This window comes from Gopherus evgoodei, chromosome 7, assembly GCF_007399415.2.
Source record: "Gopherus evgoodei ecotype Sinaloan lineage chromosome 7, rGopEvg1_v1.p, whole genome shotgun sequence".
NCBI lineage: Eukaryota > Metazoa > Chordata > Testudines > Testudinidae > Gopherus > Gopherus evgoodei.
In genome coordinates this window covers 32,537,677-32,564,082 of record NC_044328.1, presented here as the reverse complement: position 1 = coordinate 32,564,082, position 26,406 = coordinate 32,537,677, and the positions used below count along the sequence as shown (strand labels likewise).

The following is a 26,406-nucleotide window of genomic DNA, read 5'->3' as shown; positions in this document are numbered from 1 at the left end:
GCAATTTTTCAGTAATAGTGTGCTGTGACACTTTTGTGTTTTTATGTCTGATTTTGTAAGCAAATCCTTTTTAAGTGAGGTGAAACTTGGGGTACACAAGACAAATCAGCCTCCTGAAAGGGATTCAGTAGTCTGGAAAGGTTGAGAGCCAGTGCTCTAGACCTCCATGGGATTTCAATGCAGCTCTGAGGATATTGATGCTATTAGAGGACCTCCCACTTCGGCATTCCTTCTAGTGGGATGATGATGACATGTCCTAACCCCTACTCTGCTGGGCTAATACCTCTGTAATGACACAGTTCTTGACTTGCAGTTCCCCATGTAACATTTCCTCTCCTGCAAATTTTTCTACAGGAGATGACATAACCCTAAATCTTTAGAGGACTGAAGGTTATTTTTAGCTTTGAAGAGTACTGATGAATTCTCAAGAATAGTAAAAAAATAATCAACCCCAAAGAACCAATGGGAGTCAAACTACAAAAATAGCACATCACCTGAAATCAAAATGCTGCTAAAAAACTGTCATTGTAGCTTACTCATGTGATCCCTCCATGATTCCACTCAGTAATTTAACACTCCTGCCAATTATAAAGCCAGACTGTTCCTGTCCTGTGCAACAGTGCAAGGAAGTGAGAGGGCATAACCATTTTAACTAGCGTGCTGTATCACCACTTGCAGCACGCAGGAAGCAGTGGGCTTCGCAGAACAGATATTCTAGCAAGCAGAAAGTGATATCTGTACGGTATGGAGCAGGAGCATATATTACAATGAGTATAGGTCCAGGGAGTTTATTTCCTCTTCCCGGAACAGTGAGTAGGAGACTGACTCAAGGAGTCAGTCTCTGTCCTGGGCGGCTCCAAAGATAATGCAACACCATGCTGCCCCTTACTCTGAGGTATGTCTACACTACGGGATTATTCCGATTTTACAGAAACCAATTTTTGGAAACAGTTCGTATAAAGTCGAGTGCACGCAGCCACACTAGGCACATTAATTCGGTGGCGTGCAACCATGTGCCGAGGCTAGTGTCGACTTCCGGAGCGTTGCACTGTGGGTAGCTATCCCATAGTTCCCACAGTCTGCCCTGCCCTTTGGAATTCTGGGCTGAGATCCCAATGCTTGATGGGGCCAAAAAATTGTCGCGGGTGGTAATGGGTAAATGTCACCAGTCACTTCTCCCTCCATAAAAGCAATGGCAGTCAATCATTTTGCGCCCTTTTCCCTAGATTGCCCAGGCAGACACCATAGCAGAGCAACCATGGAGCCTGTCCAGCCTTTTTTCATTGTCACCGTATGTCTACTGGATGTTGCTGACAGACGCAGTACTGCAGTGCTACACAGCAGCATCCCCTTGCCTTTGCAAGTTAGCAAAGACGGTTACCAGCTCTACTTTACCGTCTGCTGCTTTGCAAGTTGACAAAGACGGTTACCAGTCATACTGTACCATCTGCTGCTGTCATGGGTGCTCCTGGCCGGCTTCAGTAAAGTAGAGCTGGTAACCATCTTAGCTAACTTGCAAAGGCAAGGGGATGCTGTTGTGTAGCACTGCAGTAGCCTCTTGAGTTCTACTAATGAAAAGTGCTCTATCAGAGCTAGATATTACTACCATCGTCCTCTATCAGCTGCTCCTTCTCCCAGTGAAGAATCAACACAATCTAGAAGCCTGTCTCTTCTTCAACCACTTGGATGCTGTGAAAATTGAAGGCAAGAATGAGGAAAGGTGGGGGTTTTTCCCCCGGGGAAAGGAATTAAAAGCTGATTTTCCTACTTGAACACAGATCAAGAATATTGGTGCAATGATAACGGAAATCAAAGCCAGTCAGGAGGCCCACAAAGTTGGTCAAAAGGAATTAAAAGACATGATAAAAGCATCCCTAAAAGAATTCAAAGAGGATTCAGAAAGTGTACAAAAAGGAACTGGAAGATAACCTCAGGCAGAGAGTAAATCCAGACAGTTGGGGAGAAGGGAAGGGCCTGATGCACCAACTGCCTGGGGAATGAAACCATTCTGATTTAGTTGGGGATTGGTCCTGCTTTGAGCAGGGGGTTGGACTAGATGACCTCCTGAGGTCCCTTCCAACCCTAATATTCTATGAGTCTATGAGTACCGCGTCTGCCTGCAGCATCCAGTAGCCATATGGTGACACTGAAAAAAGGCAAGAAACGTTTATTTTCCCTTTGCTTTCACGGAGGAGGGCGGGGGGGGGGGGAAGCGGCTGACAACATATACCCTGAACCACCCGCAACAATGTTTTTGACCCTTCAAGGCTTTGGGAGCCAGGAGCACTCACGGGACGATGACAACGGATACCAGTCCTACTGTACCATCTGCCACCCACAAGGGAAGGGAAGGGAAGAGGCTGCTGCTGCGTAGCACTGCAGCACCTCGTCTGCCAGCAGCATCCAGTAGACATACGGTGACACTGAAAAAAAGGTGAGAAACGATTTTTTTCCCTTTGCTTTCATGGGGGTGGGGAGCGGCTGACGACATATACCCTGAACCACCCGCAACAATGTTTTTGACCCTTCAGGCTTTGGGAGCTCAGCCCAGAATTCAAATGGTTTTCAGAGAGTGCAGGAATTGTGGCATAGCTACAGTCATCAGTCGCCCCTCCCTCCAAGAGCATCCATTTGATTCTTTGGCTTTCTGGTACGCTTCTCTGACCTCCTTAAGTTTCACGCAGCACTGTGTTGAGTCCCTGTTGTGGCCTCTGTCCATCATGGCCTTAGAGATTTTTTCAAATGTTTTGGCATTTCGTCTATTGGAACGGAGTTCTGATAGAACCAATTCATCTCCCCATACAGAGATCAGATTCAGTATCTCCCGTACGGTCAATGCTGGAGCTCTTTTTTGATTCTGGGACCGCATGGTCACCTGTGCTGATCAGCTCTCCACGCTGGGCAAACAGGAAATGAAAATCAAAAGTTTGCATGGCTTTTCCTGTCTACCTGGCCAGTGCATCCGAGTTTAGATTCCTTTCCAGAACGGTCACAATGGTGCACTGTGGGATAGCTCCCGGAGGCCAATACCGCCGAATTGCGGCCACACTAACCCAAATTCAAAATGCCGATACCGATTTCAGCACTACTCTCCTCAATAGGAAGGAGTACAGATATCAATAATAAGAGCCCTTTATATCGAAATATAGGGCTTCGTTGTGTGGACGGGTGTAGGGTTAATTCAGTTTAACGCTGCTAAATTCGAGATAAACTCGTAGTGTAGACCAGGCCTGAGAAGATTGCAAACCTGTGATCTAGCCCATAGGTAGTAAACAGCAAACACTAATCCAACTCTGACGTCTAGGGAATGTCTTTTAGAGTTCACATTTTTGTGTATATAGTAAAGAGAAAATCTTTACACATTACACTAATTGTTTCAAATAAATAAGAGACTAACAAAATTTCTGCCACTAAAGGAAGATATATGGAAAAGTGAATTACACATTTTCGTGTACTGTGATAGATTACCGGGGTATTAATGAACCAAAAAGGGACCATTATTTTACCATTTCTACTGAATTTCCTAAGGATCACTTTTATTCTTGGTCCTTAAATTGTTTTAGAGTATTAATAAAGGTTTATACTTCATGTCCTAAAATATATTTCCATTGCATTCATGCTTGTTTAAGTAAAAACTGTTTTCTCAAGTTTCTTAATTAAGATCCTAGAATTGTTTTATTTTTCATGTAACATCTATTAATTTGTAATGGCACACTTGAAACAAGGGCAAGGAATGATGAAAAGACCTGACTATATGATTCACTATGTCTTGACCTTACTAGTCTTCATCCATTTGTTAATAACTGTAAAAGACAAGTAGATGAACCCATTCATTAAAAAAGTGACACTTCAGTTATAGAAAGAAATTCACTCACCTTTTTACATTCATCTGCTCTTTTAGTTTGCTGTACATTTCCAGTACTATATAAAACAAAAATATTAACCGATTTAGATCTTACTGCAAATTAAATACTCTAGTTAATAAGAAAAAGAATATATACTTTAAAATGAAAAGTATATACTGTATATTATTTTAGTCTTACTTTCACTTACACACTTTTCTCAATAACATATTACAATATGAAGACCAAGCAGAAGTAGCAAAAATAAGGTTCTAGATTGCAGATTAAGAGAAAAAAGTAAACTATTAAAGAGAAGTTAAATAGTAAAGAATTTAAAAGGAAACAGTAGTTTCAAACATTTCTCAATGTAAACACACCAACTTTTGTTTAAATATCTGTCAACCAATCATGTTCATAGCACACCATAAAAAACCTGGGGAATTTCATATGTATTACCAGTTAATGGGAACAGTTCATAGAAAGGCAACAGTACCATCTGCTGTCATTATCCCAAGTCACAACAGAAAGATTACGTAGTACCAAGAAAAAGATTCAAACCTATCTGCCAACATCATAAACAGAAGTCAGTCTTTTTAAATGTACACTGTGAAATGCAATGTTCTCTAACTGTATACGAAACAATGTCTCAAGATGGTGCTGTTCCAGAACATACTATTGTAATACTGCACTATGTTGAAAGATGCTACTATAAATAACATTCACAAACTTTTTAAAGTTTTCCCTTAAATTTTTAACCACAGGAAAATAAATATTAAATAACAATTTCAAGGGTTTAAATGCAAACATATTTATTGTATGATAAAAATACACATGCTTAATTTTTTTTGTACAATCTATGTCCTCTCGTTGTTAGCTTGCTAACAAAGCTCCATGTTTACCCTATTACAATTATTATAGAATAAATATACCACAATGAGATCTAAATTTGGACACATTTGTAAGATCCTAGTAACACTTCTGCTAAATTTCATGTTATAGAACATTGAAATATGACAGAAAAAAATAATATTGCTGTTGCATTTTGGGTACAATGACTTATCTCATTGACTATTGTATTTAGTCAAATGTCACTACTGCACTATATTTGTAACTCACCTGGAAGACATAACTGCAGTTTTTCCACTACTGTTGTAATATTCCGCTGCTGAATTCTACATCGGATGATTTCCTCTGTTTGGGCTATCACCTTAGATATTTTGTAAAAATTACAATTAAATTATGCAAATAAATTTAATTTGCTGCAAATATTCAATTAAAAACCATTTTCTCACCTCTTTCCCAGCATCTTGAAGCCTTCGGTTGGTATCAGTAACTTGGACCTTAAAAATAATTTCACCTTTGTTAGACAAATATGCACATATTGCCCTAATGTAACTGCTCACCCTTGTAATTAGATCATGCTTCATGAGAAATTTAGAACAAAGAAATGCAAATTCAAATTAACTCTACAGCTTGAACTTGAACTTTTGATTGCAAAGGGCTTTTGTTAACTTCAATTACTTATGACAGTTCTTTCTAACAGATTCTGTGGCAAACTTCTCAAATTTACTTGGGATTTTTGAACCTTACTTGTTTCTGTAGGTCTGTCAAACAATTCAAATCATTGACCCAATTGACCACTGGTCCCTTTTTGATAACCTCAATGAGCTCTATGTGCCATTCATTGTCTGTAAGAAATGGTGATTGCATTTTATGGTAATTAAACATTCATACTTTGCTGAATGCAAACACTGGGTGGTTGATTAACATCAAACGTGGAAATCTCCAAACCACAGCAACATTTTAATGCTGCAGGTGCAGGCAAAGCTCGACCTCAGATTTTCCCACATATTAAGTGACTCATTAGGTCATCATAATAAGGAAGCACATTCTAGTTTATTAAAAATCTCATTAATTTCTAACAAAGATGCTCAATGACCTCATTGACGCTGTATTTGGTCTCTTGTTATCTGAATATCCTTTATATAATGCTCTTCTAATCATAACCTCTGGTGAACTACGCTCATTCTGTCTGGTGTGCATATTTTGCTTTCCAAAGTGTAAAGAGAGCTAAAAGGGACAGGTCTCACAATTCATTATTCTGCATTCTGACTTCTGAGTAAACCTTAGTCCTCACTTCTAATGAATACCACACCACCACCTATTCTTTTGGGGAGCACAAGAACACTTTTTTAAAAAAATGTGCAACTGTAAGTGGAGGCTTTCCAAAAGAATCAAGATTTCTAACAATATTTTTTCTGAATCTGAAATTGAGAGGTTTTATACATAATTTGGTAATCAAAATGAGAAAATCACAAGACCTGTTAAAAGAAATATTGCTTTTATCAATACTGTGCCTTTTAAAAGTCTTACAGAATTACTTAATAAATTTATTTTTGGCAATGTTTTATAAAAAATTATAAATGAAGAAATTATAAAATGAGACCTAAAAAGGTATGAACATAGCACATTTATTATTATAGTAGACAAGACATTTCTGAAAAGCTATACAATTTCTGAAAATTTAATTGTAAACATCAGGATGTGTATGTATATCATGAAAATCTTATCCCTTAAAGAAGAAACATTCCATCTAGTATTAATCAATGATAGCAATATACATAAGTTTAAATAAGTAGTTTCTTACCTTTAATTTTCCTGCATCAGCCCTTACTTTAAGAAGTTCTGTAATAGCATCCACAAAGCCCTGATGGTGAAAATTACACATCTTTTCTATCTCTCTGTCATGGTTACGTATGCAAGCATCTAGTTTTTCCATAAACCTTTGGTGTGCATTTGGCTGGTCATCATATACAGACCTGTTAAATACAAATTACAAAACAGAACTTTCTTTTTTCTGAATAGTTTAGCATAACAGGTAGGGACCATTACTGAAATCTTAAGGTTTTCATCTTTTAAATTCAAACTTTGTATCACAATGACATAATTTGTGATCCACACCGCTGATATTATTAAACAAAAGACATAATTCAAAACTGAGCTCTGAACCTGAGCCTTATGGCATTAATCCCAGTGCTTCACCAGTTATATCATGGTTGACCTCTGCCTCACTGGTCGGTTACTTATGCCCTTATGCTCAAATATGAGTACAAAAGACTCAGCTTCTCTAATTACTCCAAATAGCATGGATCACTTTTTCATCAAATTCCATTGTTTGTTAAATATAAAGAAGTGCAAATATACATACTTATTTTTCTATTATGTCTAATAACAGATTTGCCCAATTAAATACATTTTGCATGACTCTAGCCAAACACAGTTAAGAAATATCCTGAAGCATTCAGCCCCCTAGTGGACTACAATCAACAGTAACTAATAAAATGCAATCTTTTTCTCATAAAAAGATTTATATACAGTTCCAAGAATGCAAAAGGGCCAATATTTTAAAACACAGATGCATAAAGTTTCCACCTAAATCTATGTCTAGGCACACAAAAGTGGTCTGATATTCAGAAGTGGTGAGCCACCATCACTCCTATTGACATCAGCCCTTTTGATAATCAGGCTGTTTTTATTAAGGATCCTAACTATGGATTTAGTTGTCTAATTTTAGGCATCCAGTTTGAAAACTTTGGCCTTGAGACTTCACAGACAAAGAAAGGAGTCTGGGTTCTTCTTCCTGAGCTGTTTATAATCCTACTGATGACATACAATTGAGGACTAGGAAGCAGTTACAATAAAAAGCAAAGTTGAAAACGTGGTTTGTTAGTTCTACTTGTTTTAATAAATTTTGGTTTTGGAATTTTCGGGGGGGTTTTTTTGCAAGGGTGGGGGTTGGTGGGTTGGGTTGTTAATTCTTTGAAGGTAGAACAAGGATTTAGAGGCCTCATGGAAGAACTGAACATGAAGATTGTTGAACTTGTTCAGGGGACTAGTAGTCACATGAAGAAGGTACAGACATTAGAATGGGCAAGAAAAGGATATAGTGGGTGGTTTATCTTTAAGCTTCAACAGAAGCTTCAAAGAGAAGTGAGAGGTATGGGCAGCTAAACAGCAGTGAAAAGGACAGAGTCCTTAAATCTGATTAGTGAGGGAAAGGAAATCAAAGGATTAGAACAGTGACTTGACATGGTCACAGTGGTGGGCATAGTAACATAGACAATGCAAAAGTCAAGGAAGCCAGTAAGAAAGTTTTAGTATTGTCAACCCCAAGTGTTCAAAAATCATCAAACTCCCAAAATTATGAAATTGGTTTAAAAATCATGAGATTTTTAAAAAACTGAATTATTTTAATTTGCCTTCTAGTTTTTGGGCCTTTTCACGTTTTCAGGCTTTTCTTCACAACCAGAAGGGCTAGAAACTTACTATTTCCCTCCCAAAAGGAAAGCCAAGATTCTCATGTAATTATAGGTGCTGGAACTAGGGGGTTTGGGGTTGCTGCTGCGCCCCCTAGCTTGAAGTGGTTTCCATTATATACAGGGTTTGCAGTTTAGTTCACTATAAAAATTGTTCCAGCAACACTGCATGTAATCACCTGACCTGGGCTTTAAGAAAAAACACCGAGATACTATAACTTGGATAGAGTTTTTGGCCGCGTATTGAGACAGATCATACATCTGCATTTTGAGTACCTTATTCACAAAACTAAAAATATTTAACATTTTGCTGACACCTATAGGCGAACAGTCATAGCACAAAAGAGAGCCTTGGACAGGTCATCTTCCATGGAAGCCTCAACTTTCATCTCCCCCTTGCAGTTGTTTATTGCACTGTTGCTCAAATATTAGGAAAAATAAAATAAAACCAAAATATTGGAGAAAAGACTAAAATAAGCAAAGATATACACCTCTACCCCGATATAACGCAACCCGATATAATATGAATTCAGATATAACACAGTAAAGTAGTGCTTCAGGGGGTGAGGCTGCGCACTCCAGCAGATCAAAGCAAGTTCAATATAAAGCGGTTTCACCTATAACGCAGTAAGATTTTTTGGCTCCCGAGGACAGCGTTATATCGGGGTAGAGGTGTTGCTGTGATGGAAATCACCCCTGCATTTACACCCTACAAACTACTGTAATAATATCTGTAGAAAATATGCCTTGTGAGGTATCATTTGAAAACTAATAACTCACTGATCAATAATATCATGATGAAATATGTGGTAACATAATATGTAAATTTTTTTATGTGAGCTGAAATTATAACTGAGGTGTGTTTATCAGACAAGTCTGGGGAGTGGGCAAACCCATTTCTCAAAGACATAGGACAAGCTGATGCCTCTAGCCAGATGTCCTTGAAGATGATGGGCCATCACCTATCAAGTGGACATTCTTTGGCAAGGAAGGGGAGCAAGAACAAACAGATCAGCATCTTAGCAAACAACAGCATGAAACCTCTTTCAACACAAAACTCCGTAACTTCAACCTCACAGTGGGAATGAACTTCATCCAGAGTAACCCTCAGGAAAATGCAATAAAAGACTAACTGAACTACAAAAGTGAGGGGCAGAAACACCCCCAAGGGATCTCCCCCTATCTCTCTCTCTCTCCTTTTCACCTAAGACAACAAAACAAAACACTGGATTTAGGCAGCAGGTCCTAGCTGAGTGTTTGGTCAGCAATGTTTCTAGAAACATGTGGTAAGTGACTTCACCTTGAACCAAGTCTAGTTCGTTTAGTCTTTATAGCTCTTATAACCATTTCCAACTTTAATGCCGTATACTCGTACTCATTTAAAACCTATCTTCTTGAAGTTAAATATACTTGTTTTATTTTTTAATTAAAATTAATCCAACATTGTGAATTGTTTGGGTAGCTCCATTTTAGGTAATAGACTGTTGAATACTGATCTCCTTAAGGGGGCAACGGAGCTAATATATCTAGACTGCCCAGGAGAGGGCTTGACAGTGGCGAACACACATTATGGAGGTAAGAGGGGGAACAGGAGTATGTTGGGATCACTCTGCAAGTGCTAATCAAGGCTGGTGGAAGCCAGAGTGTGAATGATGTGTGGCTGGCAGGATGCAGCTATACACAGACATTCAGGGTGTCACCTGCATGCTGGAAGGCTGTTTGTGAGCGTCCCAGGTGGGAGTTACAGCAGCAATGCATTGTAAGACACCCAAGTGCACAGGCCAGGGGTCACATAGCTCTTCACTGGTCTGGATTGCACCCCAGAATATCATAATTGTACAGACACTAGTGTGCAAACATTCCTTTAGTTTTACTCTTCTGCATGTATTTTTATAAACAACAAGCTTTTGTTCTCTCTTACAAAATGAACTTTCAGTACAGACATCCCCTTAAGAGAGTCCTCCTATATGACAGCATATGATTTCTTATTTCTGTAATTTACTATAAAAACTTAGCTTTAAATTTTTAAGAAAGGGTATTTGCTATGAGTAATTTCAATCCAAGGCAAACTTTCCTCCAGGCCTTCCATACCACTTAAACCCTTAAAAAAGAATGTGATGTAGAGTCCCTTGGATAGGCTCTCTGTATTGGAGTGAATTTCAATCATAAAAATTTCCTTTTTTCCCCCTCTCATTCTTTGGCTAAGAGATTTAGCTTTATTCCTTTTTTAAAAAGTTGCTTAGATCTTCAGTCCTCAGAGGGAAAACTGGGAAGCAGAAAATATTGAGGGACCTACTGAGACATTTAAGTGGAGATTCATATTGCTTTCTTAAGGTAGAGTCCATTTATTTGTCCCCAGAGTACATGGGGGAAGTGTTAGCCTCTAGCAAAGTGGAGGATTTCTCCCCTCCCTCCCAGCCCCCAAAGACCTACTACTGCTGGATTAATCTTTGACCAAGACCAACAGTTTTCCACTGTGTCTGGAAGGAGGCTGTAGATTTAGTCTGAAGTTCAAGAATTGAGGAATGTAGAGTCTGGAGCCCTCTAAGTTTTTGTAACCATCTTGGCCGAGTTCTTGGGGAGGGGAAGAGTCCTATCCTTCCAAGTCTCTACAGGGAAGTAAGACTTCCCATCCTTCTGAAATTCTTCTTCTGACTATACTCTCTGGGGAGCTTGGGGGTTTACTAGAGTCATAGAAACTTACTTGCTGAATAAAGCTAGAATTGAAATGTCTGACAAGGTCTGGCGCTTCTGAGGAGAAAAAAATCGAGAGCCTTGAACTATTGAGATTTTTTTCCACACTGATACTGACTTACACTTAGAATGTCCAGCTGGGGAAAGCAGTTGAAGTCAGAGGAGTAAAAGAGGTAATGAGCAGCCCTGTACAAAAGAGGAAGTTATTTTCAAGAGCAAGCAGATCCCATGACTCCCAAATAGTTTGATCCACTAATACATGCAAAAAAATGATGCAGGGTGCTGAGAACTGTACTCTCTAGCCCCCTACCATATCATGGGCAAATCCTGAAAGCTGCTTGACCTGGAGCAGCAAATGCCGTGGTACTCCAGGGTCCTAATATGGGACAATCATCTGAGCACTATTCTGTCTCTGCTAGAAGATGAAGGGGCTAACGTGCTAGAACCTAGAGAGCAGAAACATAAGGGAAACAACGTTGCAGTGTATTCCTGGAGAGGGAATGAGAATGCTAAGGAGAAAGAAGCCACCAAAACATGGCTTGGAAGATATTGTGGACACATCACCTTCTCCAAGAACACTATTGGCAAACTATGAGCATGTTGTTAAAGGAATTTGGACTTGGTCACACTTAAGGTATTTTCTGCCTATAAAACAAGCTGGACTATTCTATGAGAAGCTGAAGCCATCTGCTTGGAGCTAAAAGAGAAGATGAATTAAAGGTTGCATGTAGAGGCAGTGCAGCTGGCTGGAGCGGGGTGGGGAAATCTCAAAAGCAAGCAATTGGTCACTCTGTTTAGCAAGTTCAAACAGCAGAGAGATACCTATCGGGCCAGATTGTTCAATTAAGCAGAACAAATTTGTAGGTTTTCCTATAATATACACTGCCCAGTCAACTGTAGTATTGCTGGAAGAAGACAATGGAAGGACAGTGGTGGGAACCTTGCACTGCCAGTTCTACACAAAGAGCTTCCTTTTCCAAGGTTATCTATCTACACTGTTCATGAATAGGAGGTTTTATTAAGTGAATTTATCACAATTTAATATTAATAAAAAAGGAGGGCTAAAAAAATAGACAAGATCTAGACGCAGAAAAGGACTTTGAAACATGGTGTGATGAAACAAACTCCATACACTGAATTTTTACTATTCAAATACATAAATGAGAAAATAATTGGGCACTAAGAGATTGGCAATATATCAAAGATGTTATCAAACAATTCCCAACAAAACAATGATCAACTAGGAAATTCTTGGAAGCACTTTTCCAGGTGCAACATGATGCAGTGTCCAGTACATAATGAAAAGAATCAGTATTTCTTTTTATTTACGGTTTCTATATGGGGCTCATCAGCTTCATACCTAAACATTTCATATACATTAAGGGTTAATATTTCCCTAATTCACAGAGGGTAGGGAAGGATAATCTCAGCACACCCACAGGAGGTTGCAAAGTATTTTTATTCCCATACTGCAGAAGGAAAACTGAGACATAAAAAGATTACGTGACTTGCCAAAAGTCACACTGAGAGTCAGTGGCAGAGTCAGGAAGAAAACCTAAATCTCACATGTCCCAGTTCAGTCTCTTAACCACAAGACCATCCTACTTGTCTATAGGGACACCTAATATTTACTGTTTTCTATATTGCATCGTGCCTTTCCATAGAAGCAGATTAACAAACTGTTGATGTGTGTATTCTCTAAAACATTAACTGATAGACTATCTTTAAGGTTCAACAAATAACACAAGGATCCTAATGTAACCAGCACAGCACAGTTTTTATGCCTTACATATGTAAAGAGCTCCATCTTGTGGGAATGATGACAAACCTTTTCGCCAAATTGTGATGGAAAACATGAAAGGGAACTTCTAACATCAAGCAAGTTATCATTATATCGCAGTGTTTCAAATAAATGTATATTTTTTATAACCTAAATAAATGAAAAGGTGGGAGACATTAAACAAAATGTTTACTAGGTAAGGTTGTATAAACTAAATAAGGTTGTATAAACAGAGATCAGCTACATCTATTTTTTCTTTACTGACCAACTGGTATGCACTACTTTAAGAATATCACTACATACTTAAATTTTTAACTTGATGTTAAATTTATAACAGCTTTCCTTTTCTCTTTTTTTTTAAAAATCAAGTCTCTTTTATTTAGTGGGATACTCATTACTCTCACTTCATTATTATCTGTATTATTTCCCAGGCTCCATTTACCATACAGCACATTATTGGACTTATACGATTTGGGAGGGACTCCTGAATAATGTGATACTGCTTCTCCCCTCTTCTCCCTCAAATGCTCTTACTCTCTTTTCCTCACATTTTACACTGCCCCCAAATTTTCAACTCTGATTGTGCCACGTTTGTGCTGAAAATGTGTATTGTAGAAGTTGTTGAGGTTTTCACAACTGGAGCTTTGCATACGCAGAAGGTATTGGAGGTGCTTGGGAGCCTCGGTGCAGTTGAGGCTTTTGGTACTGGGGAAAAGATGTATGTGTTTGGGGGGCGGGGGATGACTTCACTTTGGAGGGGGAGGGGGAAGAGAGAGACAGGAGAGGGAGAAGAAGAAGATGGGAAATTTGAATTCCTCGTTCTCCACAGCAATCTTGACAGCAACCTCCTGCACCAAAATCTGCCAGTACATTGAATAACACTAGAGATGTATATCAGCTTAAATTTTCTGCTGAAATAATCAGCTGTGATGCAGTTAACAATGCTGATATTTAAATCATCCTTAGTAGGTTTCAGTGTCAATCTCCTTTTGAGATTAAATGTGGGCCACTCATCTCCGTCAGAACTATTGTTTCAAAGCTGTCTACAAGCTCGTACAGACTTACTGTGTAGTCATCACTCTAATCACAGATATCTTTTGGAAATACAAGGGCAGCTGTTTACTTTGTAAATGATAGCTTAGGTTCTGGAGCACTACTATGTGCCAACTCTCACTCTTCTACCCGTTACCTTCTTTTTGTCTTTAACATCAGGGCTTTGACCTCAAGAACAGAACCCTAATAGTTTTGTTCAGTTTCACACATGAACTCAACAGGGAGAAAAGCTTCAAGGACTTGTAGAAAGACATCAATTTTTCGGTAGTTCAATTGTCAAACCCTCTTGAGAGAGGCATTCTTTTTCCTTGGACAGTTCTACACACCTACATTAGAGCCCTGAAGATCCCACCACCATTTTCTAATCTTTATTCCCCCACATCCTGGACAATCTGTATCCCAGCCACTGAAGATATTAAAGAGAATATTGCCTTAATTATATATAGGGGGCCATTTGATCTACAATTCAAGGATTCCCTCTCCACGCACTCAGTGCACCAACTTCACTGACTTTCCAGCCTCTAACATCTCAAGGAGCAAACAACATTATTTTAGAAGGCCTTTTTAGCATTTAACATTATATGGTCCTCATGGACTTCTATTATAACTTTCATTCTGCCGGAAAATGCAGAGGACTGGGCATCAGGAGACACGGGTCAGGTACGCTGTGTAACTGGGGAAGTAGCAACTTCTTTGTGCCTCAGTCTCCTCATCTGTACTGTGGGAATATAGGACTTACTCAGACTTTTATAAAAATGTTTTAATATCCTCAGATGAGAGGTGTTATAGACATCCAAAGTATTATTACAGGGAGTTCAAGAGAGATTAAGCAGAAACTTGATTTATTGTATTTTGTGGGTTGTGCACAACTGTGCTTAAGGAGTATATGGACTCTTCCCAGGTAGTGACCATAGGCACACTGACAAGCCTCTTCAAAAGAGATAGAGGCCAGGAGAAGCCATATCCTGCCCTGCACTGGCCAACAGTGGTGTGAAAGGAAGACTTTATACTGAACATTACTTAAGGTAGTTGAAGCCCTTGCCCTCAAAAGATGCTCTCGGAGTCACTACGCTTCCAGGAGCTCCCACTACAGAGATGTACCTCTTCACCCTCCCAGCAATGTATATGTTCTGTTGTAATGCCACAACTGAGCACTGAATGTCAAGGTATGGTATCATCACATTTCAGAGACTTTTGGTCTTATTTATTCAGCATATAAATCCTGAAAACAGCTATAATAGCACAAGGAATTTTTTTTTATTTAAAATACTAAGATTACACGAAGGGGGTTAGGAGACTAGAAACTATACTTAAAAGTGAGACTGTTAATATAATGAATTTTTTAAAGTAATAAGTGAACAGACCAAGGATATTTGCAAAGAAAAGTTTCTCAGTTTATAGGGTCAGACTTCATTTTTAACACTACCTTTGAAAATGTTTCATAAATCATTATAGCAAAAGCCATACTCATTTCTGTCTCATGCCCATGGATATTTACTGGGTGCAAAAGTTTTATGCTGCTATGTAGCATGCCAGTTTGTGAATCATTCACAGGTAGAAACAGAAAAGCTAGAAATATTTAAATTCTTTATTTAGTGAGAAAAATAATAAACTTTGCACCAAAATAAAGATCAGTCTAGCAAATATTTTAAAACCAATAAAATCCCTAGACACATGAATGTACAGTCATAATTAAGTGCAAAGTCCATTTAATAAATTAATTAATTCTAAGGTCAGAAGGGACCATTGTTATTGTTTAGTCTGATCACCTGTATAACTCGGACCACAGAACTTCTCCATAAATTCCTAGAGAGTATCTTTTAGAAAAACATCCAATCCTGATTTTAAAATTGTCAGTGATGGAGAATCCACCACAGCTCTTGGTAAGTTGTTCAAATGGCTAGTTACTCTCATTGTTAAAAATTTACATCTTATATCCGGCCTGCATTTGTCTAGCTTCCACTTCCAGCCACTGGATCATGTTATACCTTTCTCTGCTAGACTGAAGAGCTGATTATTAAATATTTGTTCCCCACTTAGATACTTACAGACTGTAATTAAGCAACCCCTTAACCTCTCTCTGTTAAGATAAATAGATTGAGTTCCTTGAGTCTAACACTATCAGGCATGTTTTCTAATCCTTTAGTCCTTCTCGAGGCTCTTCTCTGAACCCTCTTCAATTTATCAACACCCTTCTTGAATTGTGGAAACCAGAACTGGACACAGTATTCCAGCGACAGTTGCACCAGTGCCAAATACAGATGTAAAATAACCTTCATACTCAAGGGTCCCCTCTTTATGCATCCAACAATTGCATGGGCACTCATGGCCACAGCATCACACTGGGAACTCATGTTCAGCTAATTATCCAACTCAAACCCCTGCGTCCCCCCCCCCGGAACTTATTTAAAGTCACAACTTCCCGGGACAGAGTCCCCCGGTAAGTATGGCCTACATTCTTCACTCCTAGATGTATACATTTGTATTTAAGTCATATTAAAACACATACTGTTTGCTTACACACAGCTTACCAAGTGGTCCAGATCACGCTACCAGTGATCTGTCCTGTTAATTATTTACCACTCCCACCATTTTTTGTGCCATCTGCAAAATTTATCAGTGATGATTTTATGTTTTCTTCCAGATTATTAATAAAAATGTTAAACAATATAGGACCAAGAATCAATCTCTGAGGGATCCCATTAGAAACACATCCATTCAATGATGATTCCCCATTTACAATTATACTTTGAGACATCAGCTAGTCAGCTTTTATCCATGTAATGTGATCCTTGCTAATTTTATATCTTTCAAGTTTTTTAATCAAAATGTCATGCATTACCAAGTCAAATGCCTTACAAAAGTCCAAATATATTATATCAACACTTTCACCTTTATCAACCAAACTTATAATCTCATCAAAAGATATTAAGGTAGTTTGATAGAATCTATTTCCCACAAACTTATGTTGATTGGCATTAATTATATTACCCTCCCTTAATTCTTTATTAATCAAGTCCAGTATCAGCTGTTCCATTTTCTTGCCCAGGATCAATATCAGTTTGACAGGCTCATAATTACCCAAGTCAACTTGTTTAGCCTTTTAAAATACTGGCAGAACATTAGCTTTCTTCCAGTCTGCTGGAACTTCTCCATGTTCCAAGACTTATTGAAAATCAACATTAATGGTCTGTTGAAGCAGTGCAAGACAGAAAAGCACTTTCCTTTGCAATTAATACCTCATTACAGTTAATTATGTATGCAAGTAAAAGCAGCGTTATCTTTACTTGTTCTTCCTCTATCCTATAAAAGACTCCATTATTTCCATAATACTTCAGACCTTTTATTTTTAAAGTATACTTCAAAATCAAAGAAAGATTTTAATTTCTTAACGTTGCTATAACTTCTACATACATAGAAATGTTATATAAAATGAATGTATTCTACACAGAAAAATATATTTTGTCTGTCTTAACACATTTCTCAAGACAACAATATTTTTCTGTCAGTATATGCCTGGACTACCCAGACACCCAAAGATTTTCAAGTGTTCTCCATTTATCCCAACTATTAGCATAAATGAACCATGATATATATCTGTCCTATACTTCAGTACTCTTAAGTTCTCAATACCCATTACTGCTCAGATGTAGACTCTCTTCAACAATTCCAGGTGAGACCACTAAGTTACTGACACTGACAATGTAGGTTCTCATCACTCTTACCTGAATTGATTAGGTCAGAACTGAAAGGCTGCAAATTTGGTTGGTACAGATATAGTAAAGGACAGCCTAAACATAGTAAATTACAACTGGCTTGTTATATGTCTAGGCTGAATTACTATGTCTAGGCTGAACTCTGCAATAGCATCCTAATAATATTTCCATAAGCCCACAAGTAAAAGGCATTTTACAGTCAAAAAGGTTGAGAAATTTTCTGTCCTGGGAGTTTTCAATCTAAAATTAGCTGTGAAGATAAAACAATCTGACAGACAGGTAGACTGGTGTAGGTCAGCTGAATTCAAGAGGCGAGATTAGCAATGAAAACAAAGAAAGGAAATGAGTAAACTACAAGAACAAAACTTCCTTGGATATATTTTGTTTATCAAGAGTTAATGGCTTAGATTTGTAAAGGTATTTAGGTGCTGCTGCACTCAGCATTGCAACTCCTACCTGATTTAGGAGCCTCATTTTCAAAAGAGATTTAAGCATTTGGGAGATAATCAATAGGATTTAGGCTCCTAACTGACTAAATTCCTTTTGAACAGTAGATTTAGACGCCTAAATCAGTTAGGCATTGCAATACTGAGCACAGCAATGCCTAAATATCTTTAAAAAACTGGGTCAACATCCCTACTACGAAAAATGCTGAGTCTTTGATGACCACAAGTGCACAGGACCTTAACTTTAAAAATCATCCAAAAGATGATAGCTCCAGTAGCAGTCTTCGTTCACACCATGCTGTAACAATGATTTAGTCTTCTCAAAGAGAAAGGTGCTATCCAAAGTATTACCAGCGCCGTTTTCTACAGAACATGGGTACTTCCTTTAGCTCTCCCATCAAACTGTAGCCTACTTTACAAATCACGGAATCACAAAATAAATGTTAATGCAGGATCACAGAACTTTAATTATTCCAGAAATGTAAGTTAAATGAAAACTTTCCCTTTGTACTATTTTACAAACAAGTGTAACAAAGACAAAGATAGATTACTCTGAAGAAGTTATTAGTTAATTTTCACAAGTTTTAAATACTACCTTACCTGATGTATATTATCTTATATGGTATGCAATATTACAAAAAACAGCATTAAGATTTAAGCTGTTTAACTGAACTGTTTCAAAATTTAAAATATATTTTTGCAGTGTCTGGAAAACTTAAATTTATCCATAATAAATCAATAAGTAAATAATTTCCTATGGTGGGTTTATATCTACTCAACTGAAAGGAAAAGTTTGGTTTCTCACTCATCAGAAGTACTTCAGCTAACATTTCACTATCTCTGAATCATAACTATTCATGTTATTCCTTCTGCTCTTTTAAGCAACTACCTATTCACTTGGTTACACAGCTACAGTAGTAATTATTGTGACAATCACAGTAAAACTCACTGCTTTAATCTCAAAACTGTAAACAATTTAGGCAATGAATGCATGGTTTATACATTCTTGCATATACAGTACCGTATTATACACATCTGACATATTGAAAGTTATCTTCCACGCTTGTATCTGAAATGTTATTTGGACTAATCTAAGAAAATAAAGAATTACTTACTTTCCTTTAATAGTTCTTTGAAGATATCCATGCCAATGGATTACCATTCTAGAATTCTGTGGGACTGCACACAGTTCTGGCAGAAACCCTCCCAGATAGATCTGAGCTGTTGCATGCAGAGACATCATCGCACAGTACTTTGGTACTGTGTGTCGAAGTACTTGGGCAGTCCCTAGTGTTCCAAGAGTTAATTCTTTTCAATTATGAGGCAAAAATACTCCCTTAAAAGCTAATTTAAAATTATATAAATTAGGAAAGTTACAGATCCTCAGTTTTCTATTGAGGAGGGTGAGTAAATGGTATTCCATGAACATGCAGGTTTTCAGAAAATAATAATTACACCTAATTACCTCTTCTCTAAAGATATACATCTCAGAGGATTGCTCACTCTAAAAAGCTTCATGTTTTAGTAGAAAAATGTAATCGATTGCAGGCAGTGAGAGAAACATGGCAAACTGCCTGGACTAGTAAGAACAATTTAAATATAGTTTATATTTTTTATGTATACTATGAAGGGGTCTTGGCACTTGAAGTCCCCAGGAGATAATTTGAGAGGCCATCTACCCCATTCCAGGTGTCAAGGGAAAGCAGAAGACAGCTGAAGGAATTATCAAAACAGATGCTGGGTGAGAGGAAGATGATTCTAGAAAATAGTGTCTGGGAGACAGATGGTACAGGAAAACCCAGCCTACCTTAAGGGGCCTGGAACCAGAAGCCTTGTAAAGTGAATGAAGTTAAGGCTCCCCTTTGCCCCAGCTGGCCCAGATAAGTATTTGGGGTAGTTAGACCCACCTGGAAAGGGTCAATGGAGTGGTCAGAGTGGGGGAGGAGGGGAAGTTGACTCAAAAAGGAGGCTCTAAGCCCAATCAGGGAGAGCTGGCAGAGAGGAGGGTTTTGCCAGCACAACATCTCAGAAAAAGGACTGTGTAAAAGGAGAGAGTTCTCAGGCCAGGATTTGAACCACACAGCCCCAGGAAGGAAGACTGTGGGGCTCTGACCTAGGGGCAGGCTAAAGGAAGCTAGACTATGTTTAATAAATTAGAATCCAAGAGAAGAGTAGTAATTAAACTAGGAGATGGGGGAAACAGAAGAGCATGTGGATCAGACACAGACTTCTCTTAGGGGAGAGTCTGATGATAAGGAATCTCCAGGTTATAGTCAGGAACAGAGGACAGAAGAGGATAATGTAAGGGTCGGATCAGATGATAAACAGTCACGTAAAAAAGAATCTGGCACATCAGAAAAGGGCAGACAAATAAACAGGGACAAGTTTTTAAAGTGCTTGTACACAAATGCTAGAAGTCTAAATAATAAGACGGGTGAACTAGAGCGCCTTGTGATAAAGGAGGATATTGATATAATAGGCATCACAGAAACCTGGTGGACTGAGAGCAATCAATGGGACACAATCATTCCGGGGTACAAAATATATCGGAAGGACAGAACAGGTCGTGCAGGGGGAGGAGTGGCACTATATGTGAAAGAAAATGTAGATTCAAATGAAGTAAAAATCTTAAGCGAATCCACATGTTCCATAGAATTGCTATGGATAGAAATTTCATGCTCTAATAAAAATATAACATTAGGGAACTATTATTGACCACCTGACCAGGACAGTAATAGTGATGATGAAATGCTAAGGGAAATTAGAGATGCTATCAAAATTAAGAACCCAATAATAGTGGGGGATTTCAATTATCCCCATATTGACTGGGAACATTTCACTTCAGGATGAAATGCAGAGATAAAATTTCTCGATACTGTAAATGACTGCTTCATGGAGCAGCTGGTACGGGAACCCATAAGGGGAGATACAACTCTAGATTTAATCCTGAGTGGAGCGCAGGAGCTGGTCCAAGAGGTAACTATAGCAGGACCGCTTGGAAATAGTGACCATAATACAATAGCATTCAACATCCCTGTGGGGGGAAGAACACCTCAATAGCCCAACACTGTGGCATTTAATTTCAAAAGAGGGAACTATACAAAAATGAGGGAGTTAGTTAAACGAAAGTTAAAAGGTACAGTGACTAAAGTGAAATCCCTGCAAGTTGCATGGGCCCTTTTTAAAGACACCATAATAGATGCCCAACTTCAATGTATACCCCAAATTAAGAAATACAGTAAAAGAACTAAAAAAGAGCCACCGTGGCTGAACAACCATGTAAAAGAAGCAGTGAGAGATAAAAAGACTTCCTTTAAAAAGTGGAAGTCAAATCCTAGTGAGGCAAATAGAAAGGAGCACAAACCCTGCCAGCTTAAGTGCAAGAGTGTAATAAGAAAAGCCAAAGAGGAGTTTGAAGAACGGCTAGCCAAAAACTCCAAAGGTGGTAATAAAATGTTTTTAAGGACATCAGAAGCAAGAAGCCTGCTAAACAACCAGTGGGGCCCCTTGACGATCGAAATACAAAAGGAGCGCTTAAAGACAATAAAGTCATTGTGGAGAAACTAAATGGATTCTTTGCTTCAGTCTTCATGGCTGACGACGTTAGGGAGATTCCCAAACCTGAGCCGGCTTTTCTAGGTGACTAATCTGAGGAACTGTCACAGACTGAAGTGTCACTAGAGGAGGTTTTGGAATTAATTGATAAACTCAACATTAACAAGTCACCGGGACCTGATGGCATTCACCCAAGAGTTCTGAAAGAACTCAAATGTGAAGTTGCGGAACTATTAACTAAGGTTTGTAACCTGTCCTTTAAATCAGCTTCGGTACCCAATGACTGGAAGTTAGCTAATGTAACGCCAATATTTAAAAAGGGCTCTAGAGGTGATCCTGACAATTACAGACCGGTAAGTCTAACGTCAATACCAGGCAAATTAGTCGAAACAATAGTTAAGAATAAAATTGTCAGACACATAGAAAAACACAAACTGTTGAGCAATAGTCAACATGGTTTCTGTAAAGGGAAATCGTGTCTTACTAATCTATTAGAGTTCATTGAAGGGGTCAACAGACATGTGGACAAGTGGGATCCAGTGGACATAGTGTACTTAGATTTCCAGAAAGCCTTTGACAAGGTCCCTCACCCAAAGCTGTCATGAGATAAAAGGGAAGGTCCTTTCATGGACTGAGAACTGGTTAAAAGACAGGGAACAAAGGGTAGGAATTAATGGTAAATTCTCAGAATGGAGAGGGGTAACTAGTGGTGTTCCCCAAGGGTCAGTCCTAGGACCAATCCTATTCAATTTATTCATAAATGATCTGGAGAAAGGGGTAAACAGTGAGGTGGCAAAGTTTGCAGATGATACTAAACTACTCAAGATAGTTAAGACCAAGCAGATTGTGAAGAACTTCAAAAAGATCTCACAAAACTAAAGTGATTGGGCAACAAAATGGCAAATGAAATTTAATGTGGATAAATGTAAAGTAATGCACATTGGAAAAAATAACCCCAACTATACATACAATAAGATGGGGGCTAATTTAGCTACAACGAGTCCGGAAAACGATCTTGGCGTCATCGTGGATAATTCTCTGAAGATGTCCATGCAGTGCGCAGAGGCGGTCAAAAAAGCAAACAGGATGTTAGGAATCATTAAAAAGGGGATAGAGAATAAGACTGAGAATATATTATTGCCCTTATATAAATCCATGGTAAGCCCACATCTCGAATACTGTGTACAGATGTGGTCTCCTCACCTCAAAAAAGATATTCTAGCACTAGAAAAGGTTCAGAAAAGGGCAACTAAAATGATTAGGGGTTTGGAGAGGGTCCCATACGAGGAAAGATTAAAGAGGCTAGGCCTCTTCAGCTTGGAAAAGTGGAGACTAAGAGGGGATATGATAGAGGTATATAAAATCATGAGTGATGTGGAGAAAGTGGATAAGGAAAAGTTATTTACTTATTCCCATAATACAAGAACTAAGGGTCACCAAATGAAATTAATAGGTAGCAGGTTTAAAACAAATAAAAGGAAGTTCTTCTTCACACAGTGCACAGTCAACTTGTGGAACTCCTTACCTGAGGAGGTTGTGAAGGCTGGGACTATAACAATGTTTGAAAGTGAACTGGATAAATTCATGGTGGCTAAGTCCATAAATGGCTATTAGCCAGGAAGGGTAAAGAATGGTGTCCCTAGCCTCTGTTCACCAGAGGATGGAGATGGATGGCAGGAGAGAGATCACTTGATCATGGCCTGTTAGCTTCACTCCCTCTGGGGCACCTGGCATTGGCCACTGTTGGTGGACAGATACTGGGATAGATGGACCTTTGGTCTGACCCGGTATGGCCGTTCTTATGTTCTTAATTTTTTTTAATGGCCGTTCTTATGTTCTTAATTTTTTTTAAGTCTCTTCTGAGTGGATTATTTCCAGGAACATGATGGGAAACTGAGGCAAGGAACTCCAGTGAAACACCATGCTGCAAGAGTGTGCTGCTAGGAGCCTGCACCCCTCCTACATATTATATAGATTTATACACTTCTCGACGAAGCAGCTGTAAAGAGCTTTCTACCTTTATAGGCCCTTGAACAGGATGTCAGTGAGAAGCATCCTAATTTTGCACAAATGTGGGTTATACAGGATTCAGCTAAACTATCACTTTTGCAGCTATGAAACAGGGGCTTGTACTTGATTTTTGGCAAGAGGAAAACATAAGACCATCTCCTCAGTTTCAAATCTGGAATTGATTAAGTGGAATAATGAGCTAATTATTGGTAGTGCTCCGAATCAGTGACAGAGGTAGGTGGTGTTTACATTTTCATTTGATGTGATAAATAGTCGTCCATGAAGAAAGCAAGTTGAAATCAAGGAATTTTTTCAGGGTTGGAAATACAATAGGTTGTCGGGTGCTAGCAATATGAGAAGAGATGCAGAGAGATTTTTCAGACTCACTCTAGCAAACAGATCAGGCAGGCCGCCAGTTCAGATGTATAGAAAAATACCTCTCTAATCCAGAGGGAATTAGAGGTAGGGATAGAACTGTCCTGAAGGGGAAAACACTAAGAATAGCCAAACTCAGGGGAAAGCTTAATTTTAGATTTAAATTTCTTCAGTGCTAAAAGTTGTCTGAAAAATGTGGGTGGTATATCATAACCACAGCTAAAGTAAACTTTCATGCACTTGATACAGACAATTCACAATTTTATTTATACATATATATAAAAACAGTAATATGCTCGTTTATTTATACTGATATATTATTGTTTTTAACTGAGGGCAACAGGCCTCATACAAATTATTAAAACAAAATATGTCCCATGAGTTTGGGGGAGATGGGTGGTTCAGTGAGGTTGGGTCTCTCTGGGTATAGATGACCAAGCTAGCAGTGAAATTCAGTGGGACCATGGGTCCCTAGAGACAGGAGGCTGAGAAGTGCAGTGAGATTCAGTAGCATGGGAGATGCTGCAAGATTCAGCAGTGTTGGGGGGTCTCTAGGGATAGGCAGTTGGGGTACAGTGACAGAAAGTGGGGCTGGGGTCTCTCTTGGGGGTGGCACTGAAGTGACAATGGGGTTGGGGATTTAGTGGCAGTGGGATTAAGGGTCTCAGTGGTTGGGGTACAGTGACAGTCAGAGGGTTTGGGCATATCTCTCTGGGGTTGGGGTGCAGTGACAGTGGGATTGGGGGTCCATGAGGATAGGGGTCTGAGGTGCAGTGACAGTCAGAGGAGCTGACTGTGTCTTTGGGATTTGGAGTCTCTATGGGACTCTGGAGATAGAGGACTGGGGGGTGGGGAAGTGACAGTTTGTGGAGATGGGGGGTCTCTCTCAGAGGTGGGGTGCAATGGGAATGGGGCTGCAGTGAGCAAGGTTGGGGGTCTCTCTGGGTGGATGAGATGCAGTAACAATGGGGTTGGGGAGTGCTCTCTGGGGATGGGAGTGCAGTAATGGTGGCGGTGCCTTGACATTGGGGTCGGGCATCTCTCTCTGGGGATGGAGGTACAGTAGGGGTCTCTCTCTGGGTGTGAGGGTGCCATGACAGTGGGGGTGGGGATCTCTCTCTCGAGGTGGCATGATTGTGGGGGTGGGGATGCCTGGAGGAGGGGGGTGCAGTGATATTCTGTGGGGATTTGGGAGTCTCAGTGAGTGCTAGGGCCTGTGTTGGGGTGCTGCCTCTAATTTCCCATTGCTTCCCACATTGTCCCTCCCTGTTGGCCCAACTCCGAGCCTATCCCTAACAAGGTACTAGGCAGCCAGGGCAGGGCACTTGGCTGGCTGGAGCCCTCCAGAGCTGCTGCCTGCCACTCAGATTCCTGCAGCTCCCAACCCCAGGCTTGGCTTGGCTCCACTCCCCCAGAGACATCAGACCCACCTGTGATGGCAGATGGTCCAATACGTGGCCAGCGCCTCCCCATGGGGGAGCAGTGACCATGGCGCTGTAGGAGGCAGCAATTCAGGCAGTGTTCTGTGCTCCACAGTGACTCTTTGAGCTTTCAGCGTTTTGCTCCTGGGTCTCATCCCCTACTCCCACCACACTTTAAGCCCTGTTTTCTTTGTTGCTTAAGTTAACGCTGAAAGCCAACTTGAGGAATGGGGTCATTTTGGACCTTCAGAGGGCATGTGTGGAGCAGGGAACAAGCTGTGAAAGCCATGCACTTTACAGACAGCTAATTTGAAAGAACTGCAAAAAGGTAGATAAGTTTCTTCATCATTGGCACCACAATGATACTGCAGAAAGGACCTTGGTGCCCTTATCTTTTCTCACCACTTGGGCTGAGAGAGAAAGAGAAACAAATGCAGAACCTCAAAGCCAGCTCTCAGTAAGTAAATGAAGGAGGAGCGACTTTTCAAATAAAATATTTTTAGTTTTAAAAGGGAATCTGCATGTTATTTTTAAACTAAAACTTCCTTATCTATAGTCAAAAATTTTGTTAAAGCAGACAAAGATGTCCATTTTGAAAACTGTTGAACAGCAAGCTATGAAGAGTACATATATTTAATAAAAACTTTCACTTAACTTTTCATAATCTTTTATGGCTTGATACACTATATGAACACTAGAGGGCATCATTCCACACAAAAAATACCTTCTTGCTAATACTAAGAAAGCTACAAGAGGCTGATCACTACAGAGTTAACATTCAGTTAAATATCCCACCTAATCAAAAAGAACTACCAACACTTCTCCAGATACTCCAAATGAAGCTATGCAGATTAAAACTCACTTCTCAGCTCATCTGAGTTATTACAAGGCAACTGTTATATACTTCATTCACGCATAGTATCACTCATACACATTATCACAGATCACTTTACAGCTGATTACAGGGTAACTACATGTAATATACTTGAGTTACAGTATATCAAACAGGCAGTATCTGTGGATGTAGTGAGTACACAATTCTTAAAATTACTAAATTTCAGATACAATGAAAAGTGGGAAGCAAAAGGATTAGGATTTTATTAAAGTAAGAAAAGATTAGAAGTCTTAGGCCAAGGAGAACCGATGTTATGAGATTTGAAGAGACTCTGAAAATCAGTTAGGCACACAGAGGAAAGAA

The 26,406-nt window shown here is 39.2% G+C and overlaps 1 protein-coding gene across 1 annotated transcript in view; it reads right to left on the bottom strand.

The window, feature by feature from the left end:
• The window catches only part of EXOC6 (exocyst complex component 6), a 193,626-nt gene that overhangs the window by 138,701 nt on the left and 28,519 nt on the right, over positions 1-26,406 (bottom strand). Inside the window, 4 exon segments of the mRNA XM_030568678.1 lie at positions 3,876-3,921; positions 4,959-5,049; positions 5,135-5,182; positions 6,490-6,661. Coding sequence (XP_030424538.1) covers positions 3,876-3,921; positions 4,959-5,049; positions 5,135-5,182; positions 6,490-6,661 — 357 coding nt within the window.